Source organism: Physcomitrium patens, chromosome 15 (genome assembly GCF_059467195.1).
Source record: "Physcomitrium patens ecotype Gransden chromosome 15, ASM5946719v1, whole genome shotgun sequence".
Classification (NCBI taxonomy): Eukaryota; Viridiplantae; Streptophyta; class Bryopsida; order Funariales; family Funariaceae; genus Physcomitrium; species Physcomitrium patens.
The window spans coordinates 15,949,912-15,975,431 of NC_143424.1; the positions used below are offsets into that span (position 1 = coordinate 15,949,912).

General features: G+C 38.8%; 2 protein-coding genes and 1 long non-coding RNA gene across 10 annotated transcripts; all 3 read right to left on the reverse strand.

Annotated features, from left to right (window-relative positions):
- Positions 1–1,485: 1,485 nt before the first annotated feature.
- LOC149987779 (uncharacterized) lies at positions 1,486–2,108 on the reverse strand. Its single transcript, XR_016506809.1, has 2 exons — positions 1,991–2,108; positions 1,486–1,782 (listed from the first exon to the last, which is right to left on the reverse strand). It is a non-coding gene; the product is annotated as an uncharacterized LOC149987779 (long non-coding RNA).
- Positions 2,109–2,171: 63 nt separating this feature from the next.
- Positions 2,172–10,968, reverse strand: LOC112292346 (RAF-like serine/threonine-protein kinase PRAF). Of its 3 annotated transcripts, none has more exons than XM_024540705.3 (11): positions 10,515–10,968; positions 9,137–9,559; positions 5,118–8,656; positions 4,890–5,000; positions 4,624–4,776; positions 4,299–4,462; positions 4,011–4,158; positions 3,451–3,573; positions 3,140–3,227; positions 2,756–2,926; positions 2,172–2,581 (listed from the first exon to the last, which is right to left on the reverse strand). In XM_024540705.3, the coding sequence occupies exons 1-11, from the start codon at positions 10,534–10,536 to the stop codon at positions 2,574–2,576; spliced, it is 4,950 nt and encodes a 1,649-aa protein (XP_024396473.1). In that variant the 5' UTR covers positions 10,537–10,968; the 3' UTR covers positions 2,172–2,573. The 3 variants fall into 3 exon arrangements, with proteins under 3 accessions (XP_024396473.1, XP_024396475.1, XP_024396476.1); XM_024540707.3 differs by having other exon boundaries at positions 10,502–10,778; XM_024540708.2 differs by lacking the exon at positions 10,515–10,968 and adding an exon at positions 10,108–10,159.
- Positions 10,969–20,965: 9,997 nt separating this feature from the next.
- Positions 20,966–25,202, reverse strand: LOC112292434 (uncharacterized). 6 transcript variants are annotated; one of them, XM_024540914.3, is made up of 8 exons: positions 24,859–25,202; positions 24,456–24,655; positions 24,014–24,252; positions 23,445–23,658; positions 23,086–23,238; positions 22,345–22,781; positions 21,795–21,919; positions 20,966–21,600 (listed from the first exon to the last, which is right to left on the reverse strand). In XM_024540914.3, the coding sequence occupies exons 2-8, from the start codon at positions 24,547–24,549 to the stop codon at positions 21,294–21,296; spliced, it is 1,569 nt and encodes a 522-aa protein (XP_024396682.1). In that variant the 5' UTR covers positions 24,550–24,655; positions 24,859–25,202; the 3' UTR covers positions 20,966–21,293. The 6 variants fall into 6 exon arrangements, with proteins under 6 accessions (XP_024396682.1, XP_024396681.1, XP_024396680.1 ...); XM_024540913.3 differs by having other exon boundaries at positions 24,456–24,669; XM_024540912.3 differs by lacking the exon at positions 24,456–24,655.
- Positions 25,203–25,520: the final 318 nt, after the last annotated feature.

Genomic DNA, 25,520 nt, shown 5'->3' on the forward strand with positions numbered 1-25,520 from the left:
ATTTTGTGAATATTGATTATGGATGGAAGATTATGATCCGTTGTTTGTTGAGAGTTGTATGTTTCGAGAGAAGAAGTTTGTGATTACAGAAATTGTATGAAGTCAGATTGGTTGGAATCGAAGTCTATTATTTCCGGTATTGGAGGGAATATATGTGTGTTTTGAACAGTCTTTAGAGAGAGTGCAGAATTGCACTTTGTTGTTATCAGTTGATGAATGAGTATTGTTAGTAGGAGAAAGCATTGTGGTGTTCCTTGATATTTTAGTGGTTCAGAATACAGTTAATTGTGTGACCTTAATATGTAGGTTCATGCAATTAGTCTTTCCCTGCGTTCAAATTCCCCTCTACAAGTTTATTCTGAAAGGAATTTGTAGAATAAGTAAAATGACAATTACAAAAAATAAATGTAGAAGTAGAATAAATAACATTATAAAAGATATTTCTTTAGATAAGTTTCTATTGGTTAAAGGATTGGCTCTTGATATATAAGAAGGCCAAAAGATAAAGTAGATGAACAGACCAAGGATCTTAAAAGTATATAGAATATGCTAAAAATATATTTTCATAATAGATAAGGTAACATAGATAGTCTCGGTAGAATGTTAGATGGATATATTCATCAAAGAATGGAAGTTGTTCATTAGAGCAATAGCCACCACCTATAAATAATAAGTGTTGGAAGTGAGAGATATCTTATTCCATACACTCGTTGTGTGCAACCTTACTAACGCTAATTGTTATGACTTCATAATACTTGTTTTTCAATAATCACAATAATTATTTGATTTTTGGCTCACATACATTATATAAACACGAAATTGCATGGATGAATTTATGTAGTATTACAAACATCTACTATAATAAGAACACTTTAAAATTTCTTGTTAGAACATCAAATATGCTAATGTGTAATAGTATTTGCATCCATTTTCCTATCATTATTCAAAATTGAGTGTATGATTTAATTATCTAATACAAATTCAAGCTGCACATTTCATCATTACAATAATTCATCATCAAAGAATAAGCATAGTTAAAAATGGTCTTTATATTCAAATTTGTATAACCTAATGTATAATGAAACATCATAAGATCAAATAACTTGCAATAATGAGAGCAACATCCCTCTTAACTAGACACTTTGGTTTCTATTTTATTACTTTAGAAATCTTCCACACAATCCTAACTGGAGCTCTGAGTCAAATCATTATAGACTGGAGATTCTTTTTGAAAAGGTTTTTCATGCCACAATGGCTAGTGATGCCAAGCATTTTCATAACCTCTGGCTCAAAGCCCACTACATTTACAAAGAATTGAACTGGAGGAACCTGCCCACTTGACCGAGGATAGAATTCAGTGGTGTCTAGACTGGGTTTCGGATGTGTTAGGAACATTTAAAGAATGACTCAGGTTAAGGAAAGACCTGACCCATATTGAACCAACTTGGACTCAGCCAACCAACAGCAATGGAATGTGAAGAAAACTAGTTTAATACTTCAGGACTCGTTGGGTGTTGCATTCAAACTGAGGATTATACATGTGACAAGCCTAAGGGAAGATGATATGGGAATGATTAATATTGGGTTATGTAGAGCCATCTGAGTCATTGTCCATCCCAACAATGTCCATATTCTCCATCCCCTTCCTCCATGGTATGAACCAATCAAGTTTTACCAAACTCTAGACATCATATTTATAACATCTTTGAGTAACAAAACATCATTTGGTAGACACAGTAACACATCCACAGTTGAGCGGTAAACAAGGCACTGAGACAAGTCCTGATGCATGTAAACCAAAGAAAAATGTGCATGTAAGTAGCAAGCAGTTGCAGAGACTGTTACCAAGAAGCAGTAAAACCATCAAGTTGCAATTGTTGTTCTATGCAAATTTAAAGCACCAAGCAAGTACAGAACAAATAACACAATCAGAGAAGCACCGAAAATAGTCAATCCTGCAAATAAAAAGGTTTGAAAAGGCATTGATTACCTTAAAGATGTAGGAAGTAACGGCTCAGATGCATAAATTGTACAGCGTACAAAGCTCTAACGCACTCAAGTATGAAACAACTGAGGTGGAAGCTCTGGGTTAATGTACTGTATCCATCTATAATGCAGCAACACATCCGATAACAGACGTCACCACGACTAAAATAGAGGAGAATCACGACTAGAGTGGACCCCAGAAGGCCAAAAAATTCTTCACTAAGCACTTGATCTAATTACAACATCCACGATATAGATGATACCTGGAAAATGTACCAAAATGTGACTACTCACCACAGACTGTCCCAGTGGTTGCTTGCCAACATTTTGTACAAAAACACTCGACTCTTTTCCTATACAAAACAGTACCGTTTAGCTGGCTGCATCAGTCCAAGTACAGTGACTAGTGAAACCAGCAGATCTTTACAAATTTTTGTACTGCACTCTACTCTGAGAAAGTACACATACGAGTGCAACATTAACTTTACCACAACGGCAAACATCTTGAAGGTGTTGATGCCAATTCATGTCACTGTCATCATCCTATTTTATCCTATACCATACTTTTCACCTGCCTCCCGCATTTACTAGGTCGCTACACAACACAGAGCACAACATCAATAACCAAATTCCTTCAATGTCTAGATTGAATTTGTGCGTCAACTAGGACATCAATCAAACAAACAAACATAAGTAAGCAACAATCATAAGGACAACCAAAATTTTATTTTAATGGTAACATCTAATCTTCAACGATGAAAAAACTTACCATGACCTTTGGGTTGAAGTGCTGCTGCCATCAACCGAAGTTCACTGGCAACCTCAGAGAAGCTGGGCCTGGACGCAGGTTCTGCTGACCAGCATCTCTCCATCAGCGATTTCCAAAGTGGGTCACACCAAGTAGGTATTGAAGGTCTCAATGTGTTGTTAACAATTCCTCCTGGACAAAGAACACCGAATACCATTAAACTACATGCAAAAATGTTCGAAAGCACGCGCATAATGTATAATTCGTAAAATACAAGAGCAAGACCAACAGTCACTGCATCACCATTACCAACATCTTCTTCCAAACATCTACATACAAATAACGACCAACAACAAAGACAAGGAACCATAGAGGGTAAAATGAATCTAGGAGTGAACTTCGAACCTATAATCGCTCCGTAATGCATATTTGCGTAAGGCTCTTCTCCTGTGAGCAGCTCCCACATAACTATCCCAAAAGAAAATACGTCTACCTGCACGGGTTTAAAGAACGTTTGAATGAGATAAAGAAGACTTAACTAGCAAGACTCCAAAATATAAAAATAGGAGTTGCTATCAGCAATCAAACAACCGACATCTCCAGACGGATGTATCGTCAAAACTGAATCTCCAGCTAACACACGAAACTATATTAATATATAGGAGTAATTGAATATATTTAGATAAACTGAAAAATATAATGAACAAATCACATACTTTCTCAGTGACCAAAGTGCTGCTCCCATTCAACAATTCTGGGGCCATCCATGGCAGGGTCCCTCGCACACCACCTGACACCATGGTTTGATGTTTCACTTTTGATAGTCCTAGGTCCCCAACCTGGAGATCACACAGAAGAATACAACCTACCCCGCGTTATATGATGCATTCTCAACACATAGGATACATATTGGCGCTTAAATTAACTTTAAATCAACGTAAAAAGAGCTTTTCTTCCTTGTTCTTAGATAAAGCATTGGAAATGGTCCAAAACCTCACCAAACAATAACTCTCCAACAGTGCATCCTCAAAAGCTCATTGCGCTCTCGAATCTCAGAACACAATGAGCATTTGAGGACATTGAGTTGTTGGATGAAGGATGTCACTATGTAAGATTCTGAAGGAGTTTATTTAATCAACAAGCCCCGACTTTCTGGATATCAGATCCTTTTTTAGGATGATTCTGGGCCTCAGCTGCACATATTTGTAAAACAATATCGTACAAGATCTTATCATTAATAGAATACAAGTGTTCCAGTATTTTGTTAGCGGAGTACCTTACAAATAGGTCGATGAGGATCTCTCATGTTAACAAGTAGGTTGTCACACTTCAGATCAAAGTGCACAATGTTCTTATTGTGGAGATACTCCATTCCAAAAGCTGCATCCATTGCTATAAGTAATCGCTTGCGGCGATCAATAGTTCTGACGCACAGAAAACGAGACAATTTAAGTCACAAAATTATGGATAGCACGAAACATCTACTAAAAGAAGAAATGACAAGCTGTACCCAGTACATTAGGAGCAGCTCATGAAGGGACTCAAGTAGGCCTTAAAACAATACCTATCTTTTTTCTGCAAGACTTGCTTCAGTGAACCATTCACCATGAACTCCGTAACAGTTGCGAGTGTCCCTCCAGGACCGTCACGAACTACTCCATAAAAGGCAACCACATTAGGATGATGTAACTGACTCAATGTGCATGCCTCTCTCCAAAAATCAGCAATCTGCAACAAACACAACTCCACATTACTGACAGAAGTACATGCAAACGATATACCTATACATTTGAATACACTCTGTAAAGGTAGACCCTAAGTCAAAGACGTTCAATTTGTAAGTTAAGCCATATATCAGAGATCCACTAGAATACACCCGACTATCATACCAGGCGATCTCTCTCAGCAGGCCGACCAGCAAAACAGCTGGCTTTGATTCGCTTGATAGCAACGTCGGTGCCTCTCCATTTCCCATGGTACACAGTTCCAAACGTACCAGACCCAAGCTCTCGCATTTCTTCAAGATCAGCATTCAAGATAGTCTGCAAAAGGAGAGATTTTATCAAGTGAGCTTCTGCGATTTTTGAAGAGATGTTTACTACAGCATCGTTAGTGCGACATAGCATTAAATCAGGTCAGACAGAATATTGATCACCTGCAGACCGCTTCTGATGGCTTCAGCTTCGGCGTCCTCTGCAGTGCCAGTATTACTGAAACCCTTCGTCAGGTCTTCATGGTTACCAGCTCCAGCCCCGGCAGCCGGTTCCTGCAAGTAACCGGCAGTTTATATGTAGGCTAAAAACCCTGTGAAAAGAGCAGATATTGAGAAGCTCATCAACTAGCGAATACGTCGGGCGTTCCTAAAACTGTTTGAAAGGCTCACCTCAACTGTTGGCTCTTCTTCCACTATAGGAGGAGGTTGCAAATCCAAATCCTCCTCTTGCCCGGTAATATCCAGAATCACAGTTGGATTGTCATCAACTTTTGCATTAACGTCGGTAAGGTTCTGCACAGCGTCCCAGTTCGACGCTCCGAAGGAGAGAGCATGGCAAAGATTAGATTGTATAACAGAAGTAGTGTCTTGAGAAAAAGGCAAGCATTTGCCCTTGTCTTCTACCTGCAAATTGTTGTTGGACGACGGAGGAGCTAACATATCCCTTGTCGAGCTAACTAGCACTGAAGATGCCATGTCCTCAGCAAGATGTCCTGTAGCAGAAAGTTGTGACGTATTAAATCTGTTGCCTTTTCTCCCAGGGTCCACATTCTGCCCTGTTGATCCATCGACAGCAGCTTCAGATATTCTCGGAGCTATAGATCCTGGGTTGAAAAGAAGGGAACCCATTGAAGTGGCTTCCTGCTCTGTAATAGAAGTACCAACGGAGGTACCTGTATTGGCAGATGCACTCGGCAAGGTGGGAATAGATAACTCCGTCGAAACCGTAATTGAAAGAGCAGGGATAGTGAACGATGTCACTCTGGTCGTCATGGGCTGCACAACCTGAGTCTGAGCTGTTGAAACGGAAAGCTGAGCTACTGGTGGAGACATACCATCAGGCAAGATCAGATTATGGAAACTGTAAGCCGTTGAGCTAATGTCCTCTGTCGCCAACGCGTCGTTACCTTGTGAGATGATAGAATTGTTATGTAACCGCTGCGAAGTAATATCTTCAGAAACTTCAATTCGAGTTCCACTTGAAGGTCTGCTTTGCCCGCCTTGTGGAACTTCTGACCCAGATGAATGTTGAAAACGATCTTGTTTATTGGTCTTATCACGTATTTGTAGAGAGGACTCCACTTTTGACTCGTTTGCATCATTAATCCCTCCCCATCGCAATTCGGCAGAATTTGTTAACTCGATATTCCCCAGTCTCACATTTGACGTGTCTGAAAGATGATGGAACAAATTATCGAAGGCAACAACTGCTGCCTTGTCATCCGTTTCCATTTGAGACGCCAACTTGTTGGAAGAGGAATCAGAGGACAGATGATTCACTAGTGTTCCTGCAGGTTTACTTTCATGATCTGGCAGAACTTCTATAAGTTTCGGTTGAGGCTTGGCGAAAAAGGCTGATTCATTTTTCCGTCCAACAATTGAAGGAATCTGTGGCATATCCACAGCTACTTGACCAAGAGTGGACGGTTGAGGGCCTACTGCATATGATTGAGTTCCAGTGCCCCTAGAATGCTGGTTATTTGGAATCGGAGACTCTACCACATCAGAATTCCGAAGTAAGTAGGAGTCTGACATCGCTAGGAGATCTTCAGAATCTTCAGGCAAATGCAAAAAAAAAACTTTAGGTGCTTCCGAGTCCACCCCATAACCTTCTTTCGCATTTTCATTTTGACCTGTGCATGCCCTCCCACTCCGCCAAGGCCTGGTCTCTTCCGCATCACGACCACACTGATGGACAACCCAATCCATGGGTTTATCTAGGAACTTTGGGTGTGCTGATAGTGGCTCAGCTGAGGGAATATTGTGTTCTTGAAAGTCGTCTCGAGAGTTGAAGAGAGAGGGCTGAAATGACTGCTGAGGGATCCTCTCTCTCTGGCGCCTCCCATCCCCACCGTCTAGCGTTCCCGAGTAGTAAGACTCTGAAAAGCCACCAGAGCCGTCTTGGAATGGATTGTGCCCCAAGTACTGAGGAACTTGGGCCCTTGTCACTCCTTCCGTATATTGACTGTGTCCATTATTATGACCATCGTACAAAAAGAGTTCTTGTTGAAGTATGTCCGGCGTTACGGTTACTGGTTGCTGGAGTGGTCGAAGGAGTCTATCATCCGTTTGGCCAAGATGATCTCTGTAGCGTGGAGGAGATGTAGCCGGCCTTAATCTAGATACACCGTCGCTATGGGGATGGTTTCTGGGGTTATGCTGTTGTTGCTGGTCTGCATAGTTTGGCCCAGCATAAGTGCGAGGAACCTGCTGCAGCTGCGACTGGGATTGCATATTCGACGCGTGGAACCTTGGTGATGTGGGGGCAGAACCTGCTCCAACATTGTAAGAGACTGCTGCAGTAGAGCCAACAGGACCCATTGTGTTTGCAGATATAGATCGTTGCATAAAAGGTGCGAAAACCTCTTCCCCTTGAACTTGACTGAGGTGATCAGCTGGCCGATATATAAGCTGATCGATAGGCGAGGCTGTCAATATGTTTTGGAAAGGACTCCTGAAATGGGGTAGTTGTTGCTGCTGCCCAGGCGCAATCGGCTGTACCAGTACATCGCTAGTGGACTGCACGAGCTCCACCCGCCTGTATACATGTGTCTGTTCCTCAAATAAATGTGTTGGCCAACCACCCTGTTGCTGTGTCTGTTGTGACTGCTGGTAACTGTGACGTTGTCTGGCGGACGAAGTCGCCTCCAAGTGTTGTTCAGAAAGGCGTGTCAACTTACCGTGAGAAGGCACACGGGGAATGCGAACCTCGGAGAGACGGCGTAAATCCTCGCGAGCAGCAAGATCCTGCTGACCACCCACCAAATCACCCTCGTGTTGCATTATCCTGGGAGATTCGGAACCTCTGTGCATATCTGAGGCGTTATACAGGTGATCGTGCAAAGTCGAAGCAGTAGACAAGTTAACTCCAAAATTGTCTGTCTCTAGAACATTCCCATCTGCTTGGACAACAGTATATTGGTGCCCACTCATATTGGAGTGTTGTTCAGGATGGAACGGAAGGCGCATGTCTGGTATAAAACCTGCCTGTTTCAGAACCCTGGGTAGAAGTGGGGGAGACGAGGGCGCAGAAGATGAAGAGGGTGCTGGTGGGATAGAAGAAACAGGTAAAGCAACTGGCACATGATGGATCAAGGAGGCAACATCCTGAGATATCTGGGGTGCTAATAAAGCCACCGGTACGCTGTCTTGTGGCCGATTAAGGCTCCAAGCATCACCACCAACGTCAATCAAGCTGTCCATAACAACTGGCGCTACAGCAAGCGAGCCTCCATCTAGTGAGTGCTTCCTAGAGCCAGTCTCTGAAATGCCATTCACCGCATCAACATAACGTTGCTCGGGATTCCTCTGGTCTCCTAAGGACTCGTTCAGATGCACAGAGTCATGATCCACGTCAGAAAAAAGAAAGAGTCGTAACCTTGGAGAAGCTTCTGCCGCCTGGAGCCGGTCGTACTCTTCCATCATATTAGCAACATCCTCATTCGAGGATACAGAAACTAACGCATCAAGATCTTCTTCTGGTAGCTTGTACTTGATAGTGTGTGCTTGAGCATACAATTCTGCCATCTTCAGAATGAGTTCATGATAGCTGATATCCCGACTCACTGTTATCAGTCTAGTCTCTCCTCCCACATAACGCAGCTGATTATCGGTTGGCCTTGGCAAGATCTTACCACCATAACTGCATAACAGTTTCACGCGAGGAAAAGAATAATCTTCCGAATGCGTTGATATTTCGTCTGCCATCACTGCTTTCACCAAACGAAACATGCACTAACATCAGTTCAAAAAATAGACTCGGCATTCACCAAAGATGAGACATACCCTCTTTATATTCAGATATCCAAACTAATTAGAATAACCACCCTTTAGAAAAGCCTGCTTCTACGTTTAGGTTGAACAACAAGTTTCTGACTAATAGGATGCCGGCCACTCCAGGTGATACTCAGGCCACCCGAACTAAACAAGAGTGCTTCCCCGATATTATTGCACGGATGATCATTAGGATCGAAAAAGTACAAGACAGTAGCTCCAGAAGAGAATATTCGGAGCTGGCATTGATAATTTTCAAGGTAACCCTACAGATGCGCTCAGCAAGACCGAAATTTTTTCAAGATCAATCAAATCAACAGACTGTCGAACAGTAACAAAAGCCAGCGACACTGCAGCTCAAAAAAATCCTCCCAATTATGTTATCAATCAAGAGCATTCGATATTCGTTGACTAACCATCGTTAAAATTGGTAAACACATTTAGATGTGCCAATGGATGACCAGCATGCTTCCTCCGTCTGCTGTGAGAAATCGGTGAGCCATCCTGAGTTAATTCCTGCGCATCTTCATCTTCTGAGAACAGAGACATGTCTGGAAGGTGATTTCCTCCTCCCCTCAGTTTCTGAAACGTTGGTAAGGATCCCTCTGCTGAGGGGTAGACTTGATCTCCAATGGCAATGCTTTCAATTGATGAAGGAGATCCTTCATCTGCACCTGGCTGCCAAGCTGAAGTCAAATGACGCCTATTGAGAGGCCCATTGTGCATCGAATCCTTCGCATTTGGATCCATAGGTGAAGGTCGCAAAGGCCGATCCCCACCATGTTCCAGAAAATGCGCTCTGGTTTGCGAATTGACGCCTCCTTGTCGCGCCATATGAACTGTCATCAATGTTCCAAGTTCCAACCGTCAATGCTGCACCCTCTATTGCATATCCTTCTACTCATCTACTACGATCCTTCAACTCAGAAGATATTCCCCACTCCTTGATCGTCGTAACTTTACTTCTACCCCTCAACAGCTGGAATGGGCAAAATGAGCGGAATCGGAAGATCAGAAAAAAGCGCTTAAGTTTATCGGGCTCTCCAACAGAAATGCAGAATCGATATTCTCACAACTAAACGAAAGATCGAAATGGTCACAATACACAAGGTCTGATAAAAGGCCTAGGGTTGTGAGAGAATGACCAAAAACCACAAATGGCTAAGCCAACAATTCCCAAGTTACTCCCACAATTTTCAGAAACTTCCGAACCCGAGGACATGACAAGACAAAGTAAGATCGTGATGATCTCCACTGGCAGCGACCGCGGCTTCCTAAAACCAGAGGTGACATGAGAAAAAAACCCTTGGATGAATTTGATGTCTACTCTCAAGTACCCCAAGCACAATGTAACAATTACCGACTCCCCACAGGTATGTAACCGCACCCACGCGAATAAAACGAACCGATATGCGTCACATCGCCACTCCAACCAGCTCCTTGAATCACCTCCACAAAACCCAATCAAACTAACGCGCAATCAAGCCTCAATAACCGCAACAACGACCAACACATATTTCCACGACGCCACGTAAACGGCAGGGAATTATTGTCCAGATCATATCGTCCGCACGAACACATCCACTCCCACACTTCACCAAAATATTCAAAAGCGAACCCAATTTCGCCACGCTCATACATTCAATGTGTGCCAACCACTGCGATGAATCCTCTAAACAGCACAAAAAGTTGACCACACGCTCCCTCCGCCGCAATCAATAGGAGGAGAAGAAGAAGAAGAAGAAAAAAAAAATCTCAGAGTCCCCCACACCAATCCCTACCAAAACCCCGTACCATTCACATCCTTGTGGCGCATCACCACCACCACCGAACCCCGTCGCGAGAGCCGCACTGGCTTGACCACACCCAGACCAACACCAGGGAGAAGGACTCCCTCGCCACTGCTGGCTGGGCTTGGCAATATGGCATCACCGCTGCTGCTGCATCAGGAAACGCACCCTCATCGATGATGCGAATGATTCATCCGCATTGGCACGGTAGCAGTGCTACCCATGGCCAACGCCACGAAGAGAGAGAAGAGAGAAAGAGAGATTGAGAGAGAGAAAGAGAGAAGGAGAATGAGAAAGCAAGGCAGACAATCAGGGCGGATAATCGCAACGTGGCGCGGCTCCTCCTCCGCTGTTCGCTCCCTCACTCGCTCGCTGAGAGAATGAATGGAATGGCGTTGGCGAGAAGGTGAGGATGGTTGTTTGTTGATGGTGTTGATGTTGTTTGTTGTTTTGCTGCTGAGCCTGCCCCCCCCCCCCCTCTGCCCTCACTCCCCTATGACCCCATCACCCACCCCCCCCCCCTCCCCCATGGGGCAGGCACTCAAGCCCGCGCACATGCCTCCATGTCCCTCCCTCCCCATTTCTCGCTTTCACTCTCTCTCTTTCTCTCGATGGCATGAACCCAGTCCTACGCTCTGTGTCTGACCCACCCATCCCCTCTTCTTCTCAAGTAAATTCCCTCACCCACTCTTTTGACAAATTCTTAATGCACTATTTTACACATGTTGTTGTTATATAATGTTGGAGATCTGAAGGAACATAAGAAGAAAGTCCTTAAAACTAAACACGAATATTTTCACAACATTCATTCAAGATGTGATGTGTTATTTATCTAAGAACACTAATTATGTGGTGCCAAAGCTCAAGAATATAGAGACAAGTTTTGTTGCCAAACTCTTTATTTCTTTAATTTTATTTTGGAAGCAACCCCTAGCAATGTGAAGGATCCAAATGGCACCATATCAAGGTGGGATATGCATTCTTATACCTCCCTACTTTAAACATTTAGACTAAAACATAGATTCTTTGCTTAATAAGTGGATGTTATGAATCATACCACTAAATATTCTACCAAAGAAATTGGTCATTGCCTATGTATATGAATCAAATTTATCAATTGAAAGCAATAATCTATAGATACATCTTATTTTTTATATTTCTAAATATTTATTCAGATTTTAATTATAAAATATAATAAATATATATATATATATATGGAAAGATAAAATATATATAATTTATTTTTTTACTTATTTCTATTTGAAAGACTTATTTTTATAGAAATAGACTTAAATATTCAAGCATTAATATAATAGAAGACATAGCAATCTTAGCCAAATTAGACCATTTTTGTATTTGCAAAGATACATTCACAAATAAAAAGATCATAACTTAAAAGATTTGAGGAGATACAATATTATCTAATTATTTATTAATAGAATTATATATGTATTTCTTAATCTAATAAGTAAAGAAGAATCTTAAATAGATCCACTCTTTTATTAAATCAATCTATTCTATCTTAATTATCATTAAAAAAAATTGATGGTTTCTAGTCTTTTATCCCTCCGCTCCTTGCTTCCTTTGTTCCTAGCTCTCTTCTCGATCCCTTATGTTTCTTCTTAAAGATTTTGCTATTATATTACAAAGCAAGAGAGTTGATATAGACTTGTGTATTTTACTTTATGGTGTAATGACAATAGGGGGGTGGGTGATACAACATTAAACATGAGACAAGACCCTCTAGGAAGGTAGTTGCAAGCAATAGAATATGTATGAAATGCCTTCCATGGTGTTTTTGTAAAGGCTCTAATATCAGATTTTCAACACTGTAAATCTGCACATAGGCAGACACAAAGCCACATATACACACACATACATACCTTGAAGTTGCAAATAAAAGCCAAGACTTCTTATATTGAGTAATTTAGTGGGTATGAACATAGCTAAAACCAATTCTTAGATAAGGTTGCATTACATACCTTGCAACAAGGAGCAATTGTGCATCAATGCATATAGCAAAGACAAACACCACCATGCATTGTGTTTGGTGCAGCTAATCATATTGGATCCAACTCCACAATAGCCTCTTGAATCCATGCAGTTGCTTGCATGATTTGGCTAGCTGGAGGTGCAATTGATTTTGGAAGTTGCAGATATGATCAACAATTGAAGCCAACACAATGCTCTTGCAAGGAGGTTGAAGGTATTTCTAAATTGAGTACACCATGGTCAAAAAGGTGTCATTCATTAAAAGTAGATCCGAAGGTTATATGTAATTACACACCTTCTCAATGGTAAACTCTTTGACTTAAATGCAACTAGAGGCAAAGCTTTGTACAATCATGTCCTCTACAATTTTAGACCTAAATACAATGAGTGTACCACATTGATATTTTAGAAGGCATAAGCATCAAAAGGCATTATGTGGTTAATATAGCTTTATGTTTTTATTCTAATATAGGTTACACTCTTATGCAAATCAAGAATTTGGAAGCCAAAGCTGGAGTAGTATTCAAACTTATAAGATCTTTGGCCTAAATTGAATATGTTTTGGACTGTAAAGAACATTTAATTTGTAGTTATACTATATTATCTGGCACATCAAACTACTTATAAAACTTAGAGAGTTTTTTAGTACCTAATATTGGTATCACTCCTAGATTTGCATTTTATTCTATATCATATATTGTAACTGAAGAGGTTTAATAAACACTTTTAGAAGTTGAAGTTCTTAGTGGTTTTTTTGAGCCCTTCAATAGAAATTGTATTTACTTTCTCTCATATAAGAAACCTTTTTGTTTGTAGGAATCAACTTGATCTTGAACATGTCCATTAACTTTAGATTTGGTAGACAAAGTTTTATTGAAAGATAAGTCAAGAAAAACTGCAACCTTAGGAAAATGTGTGAAAATTTAGTAAGTAACATTCTATTTCAATTGAGGCTATAAAGCAAAGAATGAAGGGATGGAGAATAGAAGGAATAGAGAATAGATGGAGCGAGGTTGGAAACCATCATTTTTTTAATAGTTAAGATAGAATGGGTTGATTTAATATAAGGGTGGATCTATTTAACATTCTCCTAAATAAAAAAAAGACTAAAAAAAAAATTCTTTAATTACTCTACTAGTTAAGAAAAAGTGGATAAAATGTAGAAAATTGTGGATAAAGAAAAGGATTTATGATGAAGATTATAATCTTTTATCAAATTTTATTAAATAATTGTATAAAGCCAAAGCTGCCTAAAACACCAAACATAAATTTGATTGCAAAATGAAACTATCACAAATCCAATCACTGCTCCAAGAAATTTCATTGATATGTTTTTTTAAGATAAAATTACAAAAATAAATAAATAAATTATCCAACTAAATGATTAAAAATTGAATTTCAGAAAACTAAAGCAAGGCAAGACCGTATAATAAATCTAAATATGAATTTATTTAATACAGTAAAAAAATAAACGTCTATATATTTATCATTATAAATTTAAAAAATAATCAAACGTCTGATAAACTAAGAACAATCTATTACGAAAAACTATAAATAAACACTTTTGAAATTTAAATAGAAAAAAATTATATGAAACATTTTTAATTTTAAAAAAATAAGAAAAAAACAAAGGAATCTATTGTATCACAATAATATTTTAAGAAAAGTAAAAAGTAAGAAATAGATACAAAAAAAATTAGTTAAAAAAATTGTCATTAAATTTTTAAGAATACTTTGAATTATAGAAGAAAATAAGTTCTTTAGTATAGTCAAATATTCCATATATTATTAATTTTTTTCTATGAAATATTATCTAGATTAAAATAAAGATGTAATATGATCATATGGTATTGATTGGTTATATTCATCAAAATAGATTTTAGTAAAGTTTGATGAGGATGTCTATTAGCATTCTATTTCTGTTAATGTAACCAAAAAAAAGTTTATGGCAATGTAACCGTTTATAAAAGCATTAAATAGTCAAAAATGAAGAAAATCAAACAACTTAATAAAGAAAAAAGAAAAACCAATAAGTATCAAGCCAAAATGTAAATTTAATTTATATTATCTAATACAATAAACATTAAAAAAATTCTCAATAAGATTAAAAAAAAAAAAAAAAAAAAAGTAGACTTTTAGTTTTTGACTAAATTAAATGTAGCAGAGAGTGCTACTATTTCTAAAATTTTAAATATGATCGAGTGAATAAACTCTTGTTTTATTTGTTAGTTTTTTGATAGAAAATTATAAAGAAACAAACAGCTTACAATGCAAACTTAAATTAAAGATTATTCAACTCAAGTCAAGAAGAATATAATGTAGCAAATATCAAATAGAATAATTATAAGAAGAAAATGATTAATTTGATTAGCAAAATTTATGAACCAAAATTATGACAAAGAACAATAGTATGCTAATGCAAATGATATAGTATAGATGCATAGCAATAAACATATATAGAGAGTCGAGATTCATCTAAAGATTTCCCATTAGATTTTGTTCTATTGTGTTTTCTACAATAATCTAGAATTTTAAAACAGATATTTAAAACCACAAACAAGCAAGAAGAATATGAAAGTAAGATACCTCAAATAATATGTAAATTGGTTCCAGATTACTACAGTTGAAGTCTGTAGAAATCCTTTAAAATAAATGTGTCTTTGAATGCTGAAGACTGTTACACAAAGCTTACACCAAGACTGTGTGATTTATATGAAAGGTATAGCACTTAAACTTGACAGGTATGTAAATGGCACTATTCACATCAAAGTCATACAGTGAGAGCTTGCTGAAATTTAAGTGAATGAACATATTAGCATGAAAAGTTCAAGCTCAAACTATCTTTTCAATGCACACACACAACACAAGGAGGAACCACAAGGCAGACAGACTAATAAAAGAGGATTCCTTGTGTTGTGGTGTGTGTGTATGTGTGGATCATAAAGACAGTTTCAGACCCTTTGGCAAAGACAAAATTATGGGGGTTGTGAAACAAGTGTGGCTGGCTCACTCCCTCCCTCCCTCCCTCACTCAGAGGTGGGTCAGGGCCCAATGGGAGAGACCCCTCAAGGGAATACAAATACCTCCATCCATCCATCCATCCATTTTGTGCTTTGACTGACTGTGTCCACAGCCCTAAACCCTTCCTTCCATGGCTCTCCTTCAAAGGGGGTGGGTGGGTGGGTGGGGTGCCCAACTGGTGGGTGCATTGGAATTGCCCATGGACACAGTCAGTCAGTTATGGCCACACACAAACAAAGCCCAATCAATCAGTTGGAGAGAGAGAGAGTGTGTGTGTGTTTTGATTCTTCTTCACCCTTCCTTCCTTCCTTCCCTTTTTTCTGTAGAGAAACAATGAATGCTTCTTCACTGTTCATTTCCTTTTCTGCCTTCTGATGTCCCAAACAGACCATATGTACCTCTCTCTCTCTCCATCTATATACACACCCACATATCTATCTATCTATATCTGTATTGATAATCATAGATAAGTAACTAACTTCCTGCTCACAAGGCATGGCTCCAGTCTTCAAGGAAGCAAGAGTCCAGCATGGAACAAGCAATGGAGTGGGGAAGAAGGAAGGAATTTTGAGAGTGGGTCTTTGTGTGCAGGAGTCAAGGTTTGCTGCTATGTTGGATACCTGCCACCTCTCTTCCATTTTGGATGATATCACCAGCCTCCTCAACACCAAATGATGTTTAAGTGTGTATATATATATATATATATATATGAGAACACAAACATAAATAATCAAGGAATGAATGGTTTCTTGTAATAGATCACTAATGGATAGACAATCAACAGTCAAGGGTTCCTACTTTCATTTAATAAACCAAAAGTCTTCAAGGAGAGAGAGAAATGAAATGAAGCTTAGTACTGTACATGGTCATTGCTTCATTGGGTGGGCTCCACAACTGGATACACTTTTTAGGAACCACCCACAGCCTCAAACACAATAAAAACATCCCACTCCCTCTCTCTCTATCTCGTTTTTTTCCGTTTTTTGTGCAAAGCAAGCATAAGAAGAAAAGAAGAAAGGCAGGTGCATTCATCTGGAAGAAAGTGTTTTACATTTGCTTGCTGTTTTCACCATCCACCCTTACTGCATGAGAATACTCATATTCATAGTAAATAATAATAAATAATGATGATGGATGAGGAAGATGGAACCATGGAATGAGAGCCCAGAGATAACAAAAATAGTAAATAATAAAAAAACTCCCTCATAGACAGGTTGATATTTGTAATCTACCATAGTGATGACATGATAATGATTAAAAGGATGAGTGACTTATGACAAATAGCATGATCACAATAATTGGACATCTGAATTCTATTTGTGGAATATTTTGATGTATGTTGTTAAGTATAGAATGTTAAGTAGAACAATGAATTATTTTAGGAAAAGTATCATAAATACTCTTAAAATTTGTCAAATTATCCAGAATATCCTTGTATTTTTTATAATATCAAATCTATCCCGTTGTTTTATTATAATAGCAAATCTGCCCTTCAATGTGATAAGCTATAACATTCTTGTTTTTTTAGTTGGAAGTAGGGCCCAAAGCAAGTGTCATGTAGATTCTGGATTGGCACTTTGTGTCACATCTTGGGCACTTCACAAAATGGACATTATCTTTGCCGTCACAAGTGTAGGTGCACGTGTGAGGTACATTGACTATTTCTACTTTGGCCTTTTCCTTGATAATGGTGTATTAATTAGGGATTGAATATATTATTACTACATGTAAGAAGCACATCATGATGTTGGCAACAACAATGGACATGGCATTCTTAAAAACAATATCTGAATGTAAGAAACTCAAAGAAAAAAAGAAGGACAAATTCAACTTCACAGAGTAATCACACATCTTTATAATATTATCTATTATAATTCAATGCTGACAAGTAGGGTTTATCAATTTGTGAGTAAAGTAAAAAAGTATTAAAGGCCTTTACACTCAATAACAAATGTAAAGAATATTGCAATGGAGTCAAGAAAATGCTTTGAAGTATTATCTAACTAGCTCAAAACATTATTGTCATCAGGGATGTAGCATTCACTTAAAGATGTTGTATTAAAATGTTGGTTCTTTCATTTAAGGATCATATAGTCTAAGTTGACAATATCCATGCCTTACAATGTAGTATACATGTGATCATATCCAATAGATAGAATTGCATCATGTACTGACTTAATTGTAATACAAAAAGTACTTTATAGAAGCAAATTTATACTTCATTGTTAATTATTAGTTTAGACCATTGTCAACTAATCTATTTGTAATCTTTTATTAAAAGATCCAATTTAGTTGAAATTTTAAACTATCTATATTATATAAAAGTCAAGCCTATTTTGATAGATTGAATGATTTAATGTTCTCTCAATGAAATATGCTTTATAGAGTCTTAAGAACCTGCCACTTAGGATTTGCATAGTTGATTCCAAATGTAATGCATCCTAATATTGAATGTGTTTCAATCATTTGTGATTTTGTAACACAATCATGAAACCTTACCATTTAATAAATATCTAGTACTATAAGTAAGTTAGACATCTCACCAATAATAGCCACAATACCAATATATAAAAGAATACCTACAAATACTCATATTTTTCAACAACTTCTTGCATTGACAATCAACTAGTTGCAATGCCCATTGAATCTTTGTGGTTTATCTTGAGAGATCTAAATTAAGTTTATCAACTCAAAAGGACTATTAACTCTTAGTCAAACCAATCCACATTGCCCAATAATACTTGTATGTTAAGGATCACCAATTTTGGCAATTTTCATGACCACTCTTTATAATACAAGCATGTGAATTTTAATTAATATCATTGGCTACTCTTCCAAACAACATACATAGAACCCTCAAGCTGATCACTACACCTTCAATTTAAATTTCATACAATTATATAATTTGAAATAAGAAATGTCTATTGTTAAACTTATTGCTTCCTATAGTAGGATATGATAAAGGTTTTAATGATTCTCTATAGTATTTATCAAAGCATGTTTGTTTTTGTCATGCAAGACAATTAGTTTCTTTGAGTACTTGACCTTTTAAGCTCCAATCATCTAAAAATTGATTTCTTATCCTAAATCGCTTCATAACTTCAAAGCTCTTTGTGTCTGCTTAAGCTTAAAGCTTAATAGCTTCTCTTAACATGGTATATACTTTCAATACTACAACTTCAAGGAGAGCCAGAGGTCCTTGATCAATACACCATTACCAAGGAGAAGGCCAAAATAAAACTAGTCGATGTAGCTCATGTATGCACTCACATTGGTGATGATAGAGGCAGTATCTAATTTATGAGGTATCCAAGATGTTATATAAAGTATTACGCCATAATTTGTATGGCATGCATTCTAAGCCCTTGTTGCAACTTAAAAAAACAAGAAGATTATAGCTTATTACATTGAAGGGCAAATTTGCAATTATAATAAAAATAAGAGATAGATTTGTTATTATCAAGAATATAAAGATATATTAGCAAATTTTAAGGGTATTTATAATATCTTTTTATTATTTTATATAACTGAAGTAAAACAATACAAAAATAAAGTGACTATATTTTAATAAATAAATAAATAAATACAATTGTATTAATTATAGAACCAATAAAAGCCAAAAGATAAACAAGAATGAAGAAAAGAATTGAGAATACTAAACATGATAGTCCTCTCTTTTATGGTTTTTATTTATTTTTTAAAAATCTCTCTTATCTTTAGTTAGTTTATCTTAGTGCCTTTTATGTGATAAACTATAATATCAAATATAATCTTACATATTTTTTTAGAAATTTTTCTTATTTTATATATATATATATATATATTTAGAAATAATTTTTTATATTAGATTTTTAAAAAATAAATATAAAACAGATTAAATATTATGATTTTATCATATATAAATATAAAACAGATTAAATGCTTTAGAAATGTTTGATTATGCTTTTAAACTCTTATTTAACTTTTGAAATGCAATTTTGAATGATTGCTTTTTGAATAAGCTTATAAAAATTCTAAAAGAATAAAAAAAATATTTAAAAAGTCTAGTTTAAAATAAAACTTATTTTCCAAATACATCATTTTATAAATCAACTATGACATATTTCTAAAATAAGACATAATAGATTGTAAAAACTATTCTAAAATAATTGATCATCTCTAATACAAAAAGCTATTAAGTGGTATCAATAAAAAATAAATAAATAAATAAAAAAAAAAAAAAAACTCAACACACTTTTTGTGCATTGATTATCTCTATTTTCATACATTAAAAGGCAAATCAAACATCCATTTCAATAATAATCAGTGATAAAACTTTAAGTTCTTCCTTAACAACATTTAATGTTTCATTGCCAAAACTCTCTTCGTTTTGACTCATAGGAAATGATTTGCAATGAACTCGATTCTATTAATCCATTATTTCCTCCATGTTCCAAATCAAACTGCAAGCTTGAATTGTAGGGTATTCCATTAAATTCCATCAAAAGCATTGTGGGTTCCATGGTGTACCTGTCATGTTTGCAAAACTCACTTGTGAGTGTTGAATGTTATCCAAACAATAAAAATGGTTCTAACATGCCCAACAGCATACGGCAAGTGGTGGAGCATTCGCCCGGAACTTAGGAAATCAGCCTTGATTTCAACGGGCACACTATTTTGGGACACGTTGTGTGGGTCGTATTGCCGAACCGTCTCTGGTGGAGAAAGCTGCCTTCTTCGCCCAGTTGAAACCCAATAAAATTGTAAAAAGAAATGGGTCAAGGTGACGAAGTGCCTAAAAGTTAGGCTTTTCTGAGGGTGATGTCCAACATTACCTGCAGCACAATTCCTCTGGTTGAGAAGAAACACTCCTTTGAAATGTCTGACAACGCATCATCACGTTTGGCCAGTAGTGAGGCCTGAAGTGGTGGTCTACAAGGTGCTGACAGCTGCCCACACGCTGGTAGTCCTTGGCAGAAAGACTAATTCTTCGCAAGCAAGACCAATTCTTGGCGCACAAAAGGACTTCAACTTTGGAGTGCTATAATAATGCCGTATCTTCTTCATGTGTCTGTGCACAGACCTGGATGCAAAGAAAGTCTGTGCATTACACGCCGAGATATGTTTCCAGAGCTTAAATTTGGCTGACTTGAAGGATAACTTTTACTAGATGTTACTAAAGAGAGCAGTTCATAGCATTTGCAACTACAGAAACAGCGCGCCTGCGTAGCATATACAATGTCGAGCACCTAACATTTCAAATAGTCATGAAGAAAGTTTGCTATGCAACTCCAGCAGGATTAAGGATCCAACAGGGGTTTCGTAGCTACGGCACAGCAGAAACAGGAGTGCTTCAGTGTGCAAAAGTTTCAGGACCAGGACTCCAAGCTTGGTCAAATGAAACTTGGGGAAATACCTGTCTTCCTAAAGCTCATTCACTTTTCCTTTCACTCTTTCTCCTGGTGATTAGAATCCCCGTATTTAATAGGCATGGGTGCTAAACGAAGAGCACTTGGATGAAGTCAAATCCAAAAAGTTTTTTAAAGGCTCACGTTGGTGAGCTCCGGCCCCTACGTCATAGTCACCTTCTTTCACACATCTGAGACATAGTATCCAAAGTACTCTTCCCAGCCTTGAATATTCACCCAAAGGAAACAAATGACAAATCATCAATATAAAGCCGGTGCTAGACTTCGAAACTCTTCCTATGTCGCGGATACTCTACGTTGAAAACTAAACTACGCTCAAAGTGGACCTGCAGTGGGTCCAAGGTAATATATTGATGATGGATTCACTGGAGAACTTTGGCTGGGCTCACCCTCCCCTGCACAACTTGAAATCCTCGAGACACGCGCTTGAAGAAGTCCAATCGAGTGTTCAAAACCTTCTGAACGTATTTTGACTCGGCTTGTAGTTTCTCCACAAACATCTGCTTCTCTTGAGCCGATTGCTGGTTCTGGGATTGAGAGTCAAGGTGACTCTGAATTGACAGGCCTCTTGATACTACTAGGCTAATGTTCCCTTGTGAAGGCACTGCAACTGTAAATGCAAGGCCTGCAGTCGGCCCTGTGCCAGTTTCTGGGGGAAGTAAAACATCCCTGCAGAATCAAATTTTATGTCAAGATCAGAACGACATACGAAATCATGACTCAATGTTCAGGTGTTCATATGTTTCGAGTCCAAATCGACACCAGCTTGTAGGCAATAATGATCTGAATGGTCGTAAAAATCAATGCGTTAGTAAAACAAAATCCACGTGGTTGCATAAGACATTGAGCTTCAATAAGCATACCGATAAGTGCAGCAGGCCTCTTGTATTTTTCTCCCTTGAGATAAGGAGGGGTCGAAACCCGATCGATACTGCCCAGTCACTTTCTCCAAAATAGATGGTGGAGGTGAGTCAGTGTGCAAGTTGACCTGTCACATCCAAAGAAGGTCTCAGTATAATAACAAACGCGCACAAGAGAAGACATGGAAATTTTGTTCTGTGGCAGATGATTGGGAGAATCACAAGACAATGTCAGTGCTCCTCCAGTGACCAAGATATCAAACGAATAGGTCGTGAAAGGCTTGCATAGTTCAAAATAAGGTGAGGCAAGTCACAATACTGATAGCAAAAGTCACCAATATCTCAACACCTACGTAAACTGGCACAGTAAAAATGGGCGGCTTCAATCACAGCCCCAAAATGAACCTTTTATCGTCCATTTCAGTGAGGGCGTGTTGCCGAGGAGCTTAAAACGTAAAATACTAGTAAATAGTCACAAAACAAGCCCTTCATCACACCCGTACATGGAGGAAGTTGAGGCAAGCCGCTGATGATCCAAGCATAGAACACGTACCACGACAGTGCCATGCTTGGGATGCAGTAGCTTATTCAAATTTTTCAAAAAAGCTCCATCTCTCGTCCATAGTTTGGTAGGTACAACATCTTCACCATCAAAAGCATCTACAAAAACCAAATCGTAATATTGACGGCTTAAACGCTCCTCGTTAAATCTCTTTTGCACCAAATCTTCCACGAAATGTTCTCCATCAGCCTCGTACACTGTTACTCTGTTTAAGAGACCTCCCCATAGAACCTCCTGATTTATGGCATATTCATGTCCTGCATTTAAATGTCCTCCTGGAACATTTGAACGAATCTGATTCCGAGTTTCTAAACCATGGGATGACACATTTGCTTGCAAACGATGAATTTCACAAGGGGGAAAGCCCATAGTCTCTACAGCTGCCTCGATGACAGAACCATCAATTTCAACAACGTCCAATGTTGCACCTGAACAGACAGATAACATCTGCCTGCATTAGTACGAAGTCGATTTACGCCAAAATTAACGTGAAATAACTCCATCCAATCATCCAGAAAAAAGAAATGTAGTTCGTCGACCTATACAAGAAAAGGTAATTTCAAGTACCAAGCTTGAACCTAACTATGAGATATTTTCATAGAATTTGGCAGGAGTTTTGCTTCTGTAGCATGTCCTATTCGTCCGTAGTCAACCAAAGGGTGAGGAGGTAGTGAAGCAATACACTCAAAGCACCTAGATACTGCACTTATGATGATCGTTGTACATGCATACCAGGCAAGTTATGAGCTAAAAATAGTGGTAGACTCCCTCCTCCAAGTCCAACACACAGGATTCGCATATTTCTTGTTCTGTGAGTAACCTGGTCCAAGTTGTAGCCAGCTAGACTGATTGTTGAGAGTCCCACAGATAACATGCTTTTCACATCTGCAATCACATGCAACTGCATGCGTAAAAAGAAATACGCAGGCGTTGAAAGCCCTTTTCTCTTCAAGGCTAGGCACCGTAATTTTCCTTTTCTCAAACACAAAGTAAGGAACATCGTTTCAAAGCTCGATTCCTGCCCAATATTCCAAGTCTGCTAAATATGATCACTACAGAAACCCCAAAGATATTGGACACAAAGGACTCACATTCGAAAGCAATGCAGTTTGGTTGTTGGACCAGGAAGACTTCCGTAGGTGGTTGGTCATTGGTCACAGCCATGACTTTTGCGACGCTTTGGCGAGTAATAGAATTGAAACGTAGCACCCTCCATTCGTACCCAAGCACCTTGAACTGCCCATGACCCCGACTAGCCTGTCTCTCTTGCAGCTCCTTTTCTACAACTGCCCACTCTTCTGGTATCTATTACAATGTTCACAAGTCACAAATGTAATCCGTCACATCCTACTCCAACTACACTGAAATTGGCACGATGAGGTTATGATGCCGTTACCACCAAAGAAAACATTTCCTAGTGTCTCAAATCAAACTGCACACACTAAAATCGTCAAATAAACCCTCAGATTCTTTCAACTTAATTAATACGTGATCATCGAAATTTCGCAAGCTTTCACAATTCAAGTCGTATTCGGGACATGCACGGCAATCTGGAGCAAAAATATCCGAATCTGAAAAATCAAGTGCTAAAATTCTCGAGCACGTTTTCACCACATAATGGAAGATCCTCAGAAGCTGCAAATTAAAACGCACAACATACCGGAGTAGAGGCTGGGTGTGCAGTGACTGAAATGACACCGTTCCCCATAGTCGACAGGGACTCAAAAACTGTCTCTCCAGCATTCCGGCCCCAGCTTCCACCCTGAGTGCCCCACCATTCTGGAGAAAATTGCCAGTCACCCTCCTCCTTCTGCCTACGCAGCCACGCTGCAGTTCTCACGCCTCTCCTCAACTCCACCACATTCCTCCGGTAAACTGATACCAGCATCTCGGCTGTACCTGAGGTGGTTGCACCTCTACAAAGTCATGAGACTGAGAAAACTGAGAGAAAATCCATCCCCGATCATACAACCTAACTGTCAGTATTCCCAGACATTCAAGCCAGCAAATACACAAGCACCAGAGAGCTACCATCGTTGTCCTGTAAGTCCACTGCACCTTCAAAAATCGACAAACCCTGAAACATGAATGATCCATCTCACCCATTTTCCGAATATGTGACCTTCGAGGTGTAGTGGATCGGTCACCTGGGATTGAATACACCTCCAGTGACCCACGGCCCCAACACATGGCCATTCCAGTAATACCACAAACAAGAGTCCATCTCCCGACCTAAGGATAAAGTGGGACCAAAGATGACGCGTGCGCGTCTTCCTCTATCTTTGTAAGTGGGAAGGAAACTCTGATAATAAGAGACTACCAGAGAGCAAAGTCAATTGTCATAAAAATGTTCTCACCGGCACTCACAGCATAAACATACCGGTAGGGAGAAAGACTTAAATAAAAAAAACCATGAATCGGGTAGCATTCATGATCAAAACTTGAACACTCCACGTTAAATGCCTCACTCTGCGTTCACATTTCGCATTAAAAATTACACCATACCTGGAAAAAAAGAATAGGGCGTGCCTCTTAAGCTCGGACGAAGCACATGACGGCTCTCGACATCTCGACCGCATGAAATTGATTGGCTCTCTCTCACTCTTCGCATAGCCAATTGGTACATTGCCGTTTCCTTGGAGACCCGCGCATGATTCTCTGCTCTAGCAGAGAGTCCTCGAATGCCAACAGCCACATCTAATCTTTCACTGCTCTGTAGCAGCCGGAAACCATGACCCACATTGGGCCATACGTACTTAGAAATTCCCGGCATCCGCCACACTGACAAGCATGACTGCAACACGAGCGTCTGCGTTGTCTCCATCGCCATGGCTAACAATCTACAGCACAAATTTCAAACTAGCGCAGAGAATCCTACACTAGCTTTAACATCCAAAACTCACCCCACATCAGCACACCACTCCGGAAATAGACTAAATTTTCAGACTAGCGTGCAAGACAAATTCTTCAACCTTTTGACGCCACGCATCTTTGTCTTGTCTGCATGACTGGGTGGAAACACTAGTTGCAGACTCGGAAAGGGCAAAGAGTGCTACCCTTAAGCACTGTTGAGGAAGGACGAACGATGTAAAGGCGTGGAAATATTGGATGAGATTAGAAAAAGCTAGGCTTCCGGATGTGGAGCACTTCCTCGCCAATGAGACGCC

Coding starts and splice junctions, on each gene's coding strand:
- LOC112292346 (XM_024540705.3), bottom strand. CDS start 10,536: ATGCGCCACAAGGATGTGAATG. Junction 8,657..9,136: donor GTTTACCAATTTTAACGATG/GTTAGTCAACGA, acceptor TGGTGAAAGCAG/TGATGGCAGACGAAATATCA. Junction 4,463..4,623: donor CTGCTGAGAGAGATCGCCTG/GTATGATAGTCG, acceptor TGTTTGTTGCAG/ATTGCTGATTTTTGGAGAGA.
- LOC112292434 (XM_024540912.3), bottom strand. CDS start 25,183: ATGGCGATGGAGACAACGCAGACGCTCGTGTTGCAGTCATGCTTGTCA. Junction 24,253..24,858: donor GCCCTATTCTTTTTTTCCAG/GTATGGTGTAAT, acceptor CAACCACCTCAG/GTACAGCCGAGATGCTGGTA. Junction 21,601..21,794: donor GAGGCCTGCTGCACTTATCG/GTATGCTTATTG, acceptor TTGATTCTGCAG/GGATGTTTTACTTCCCCCAG.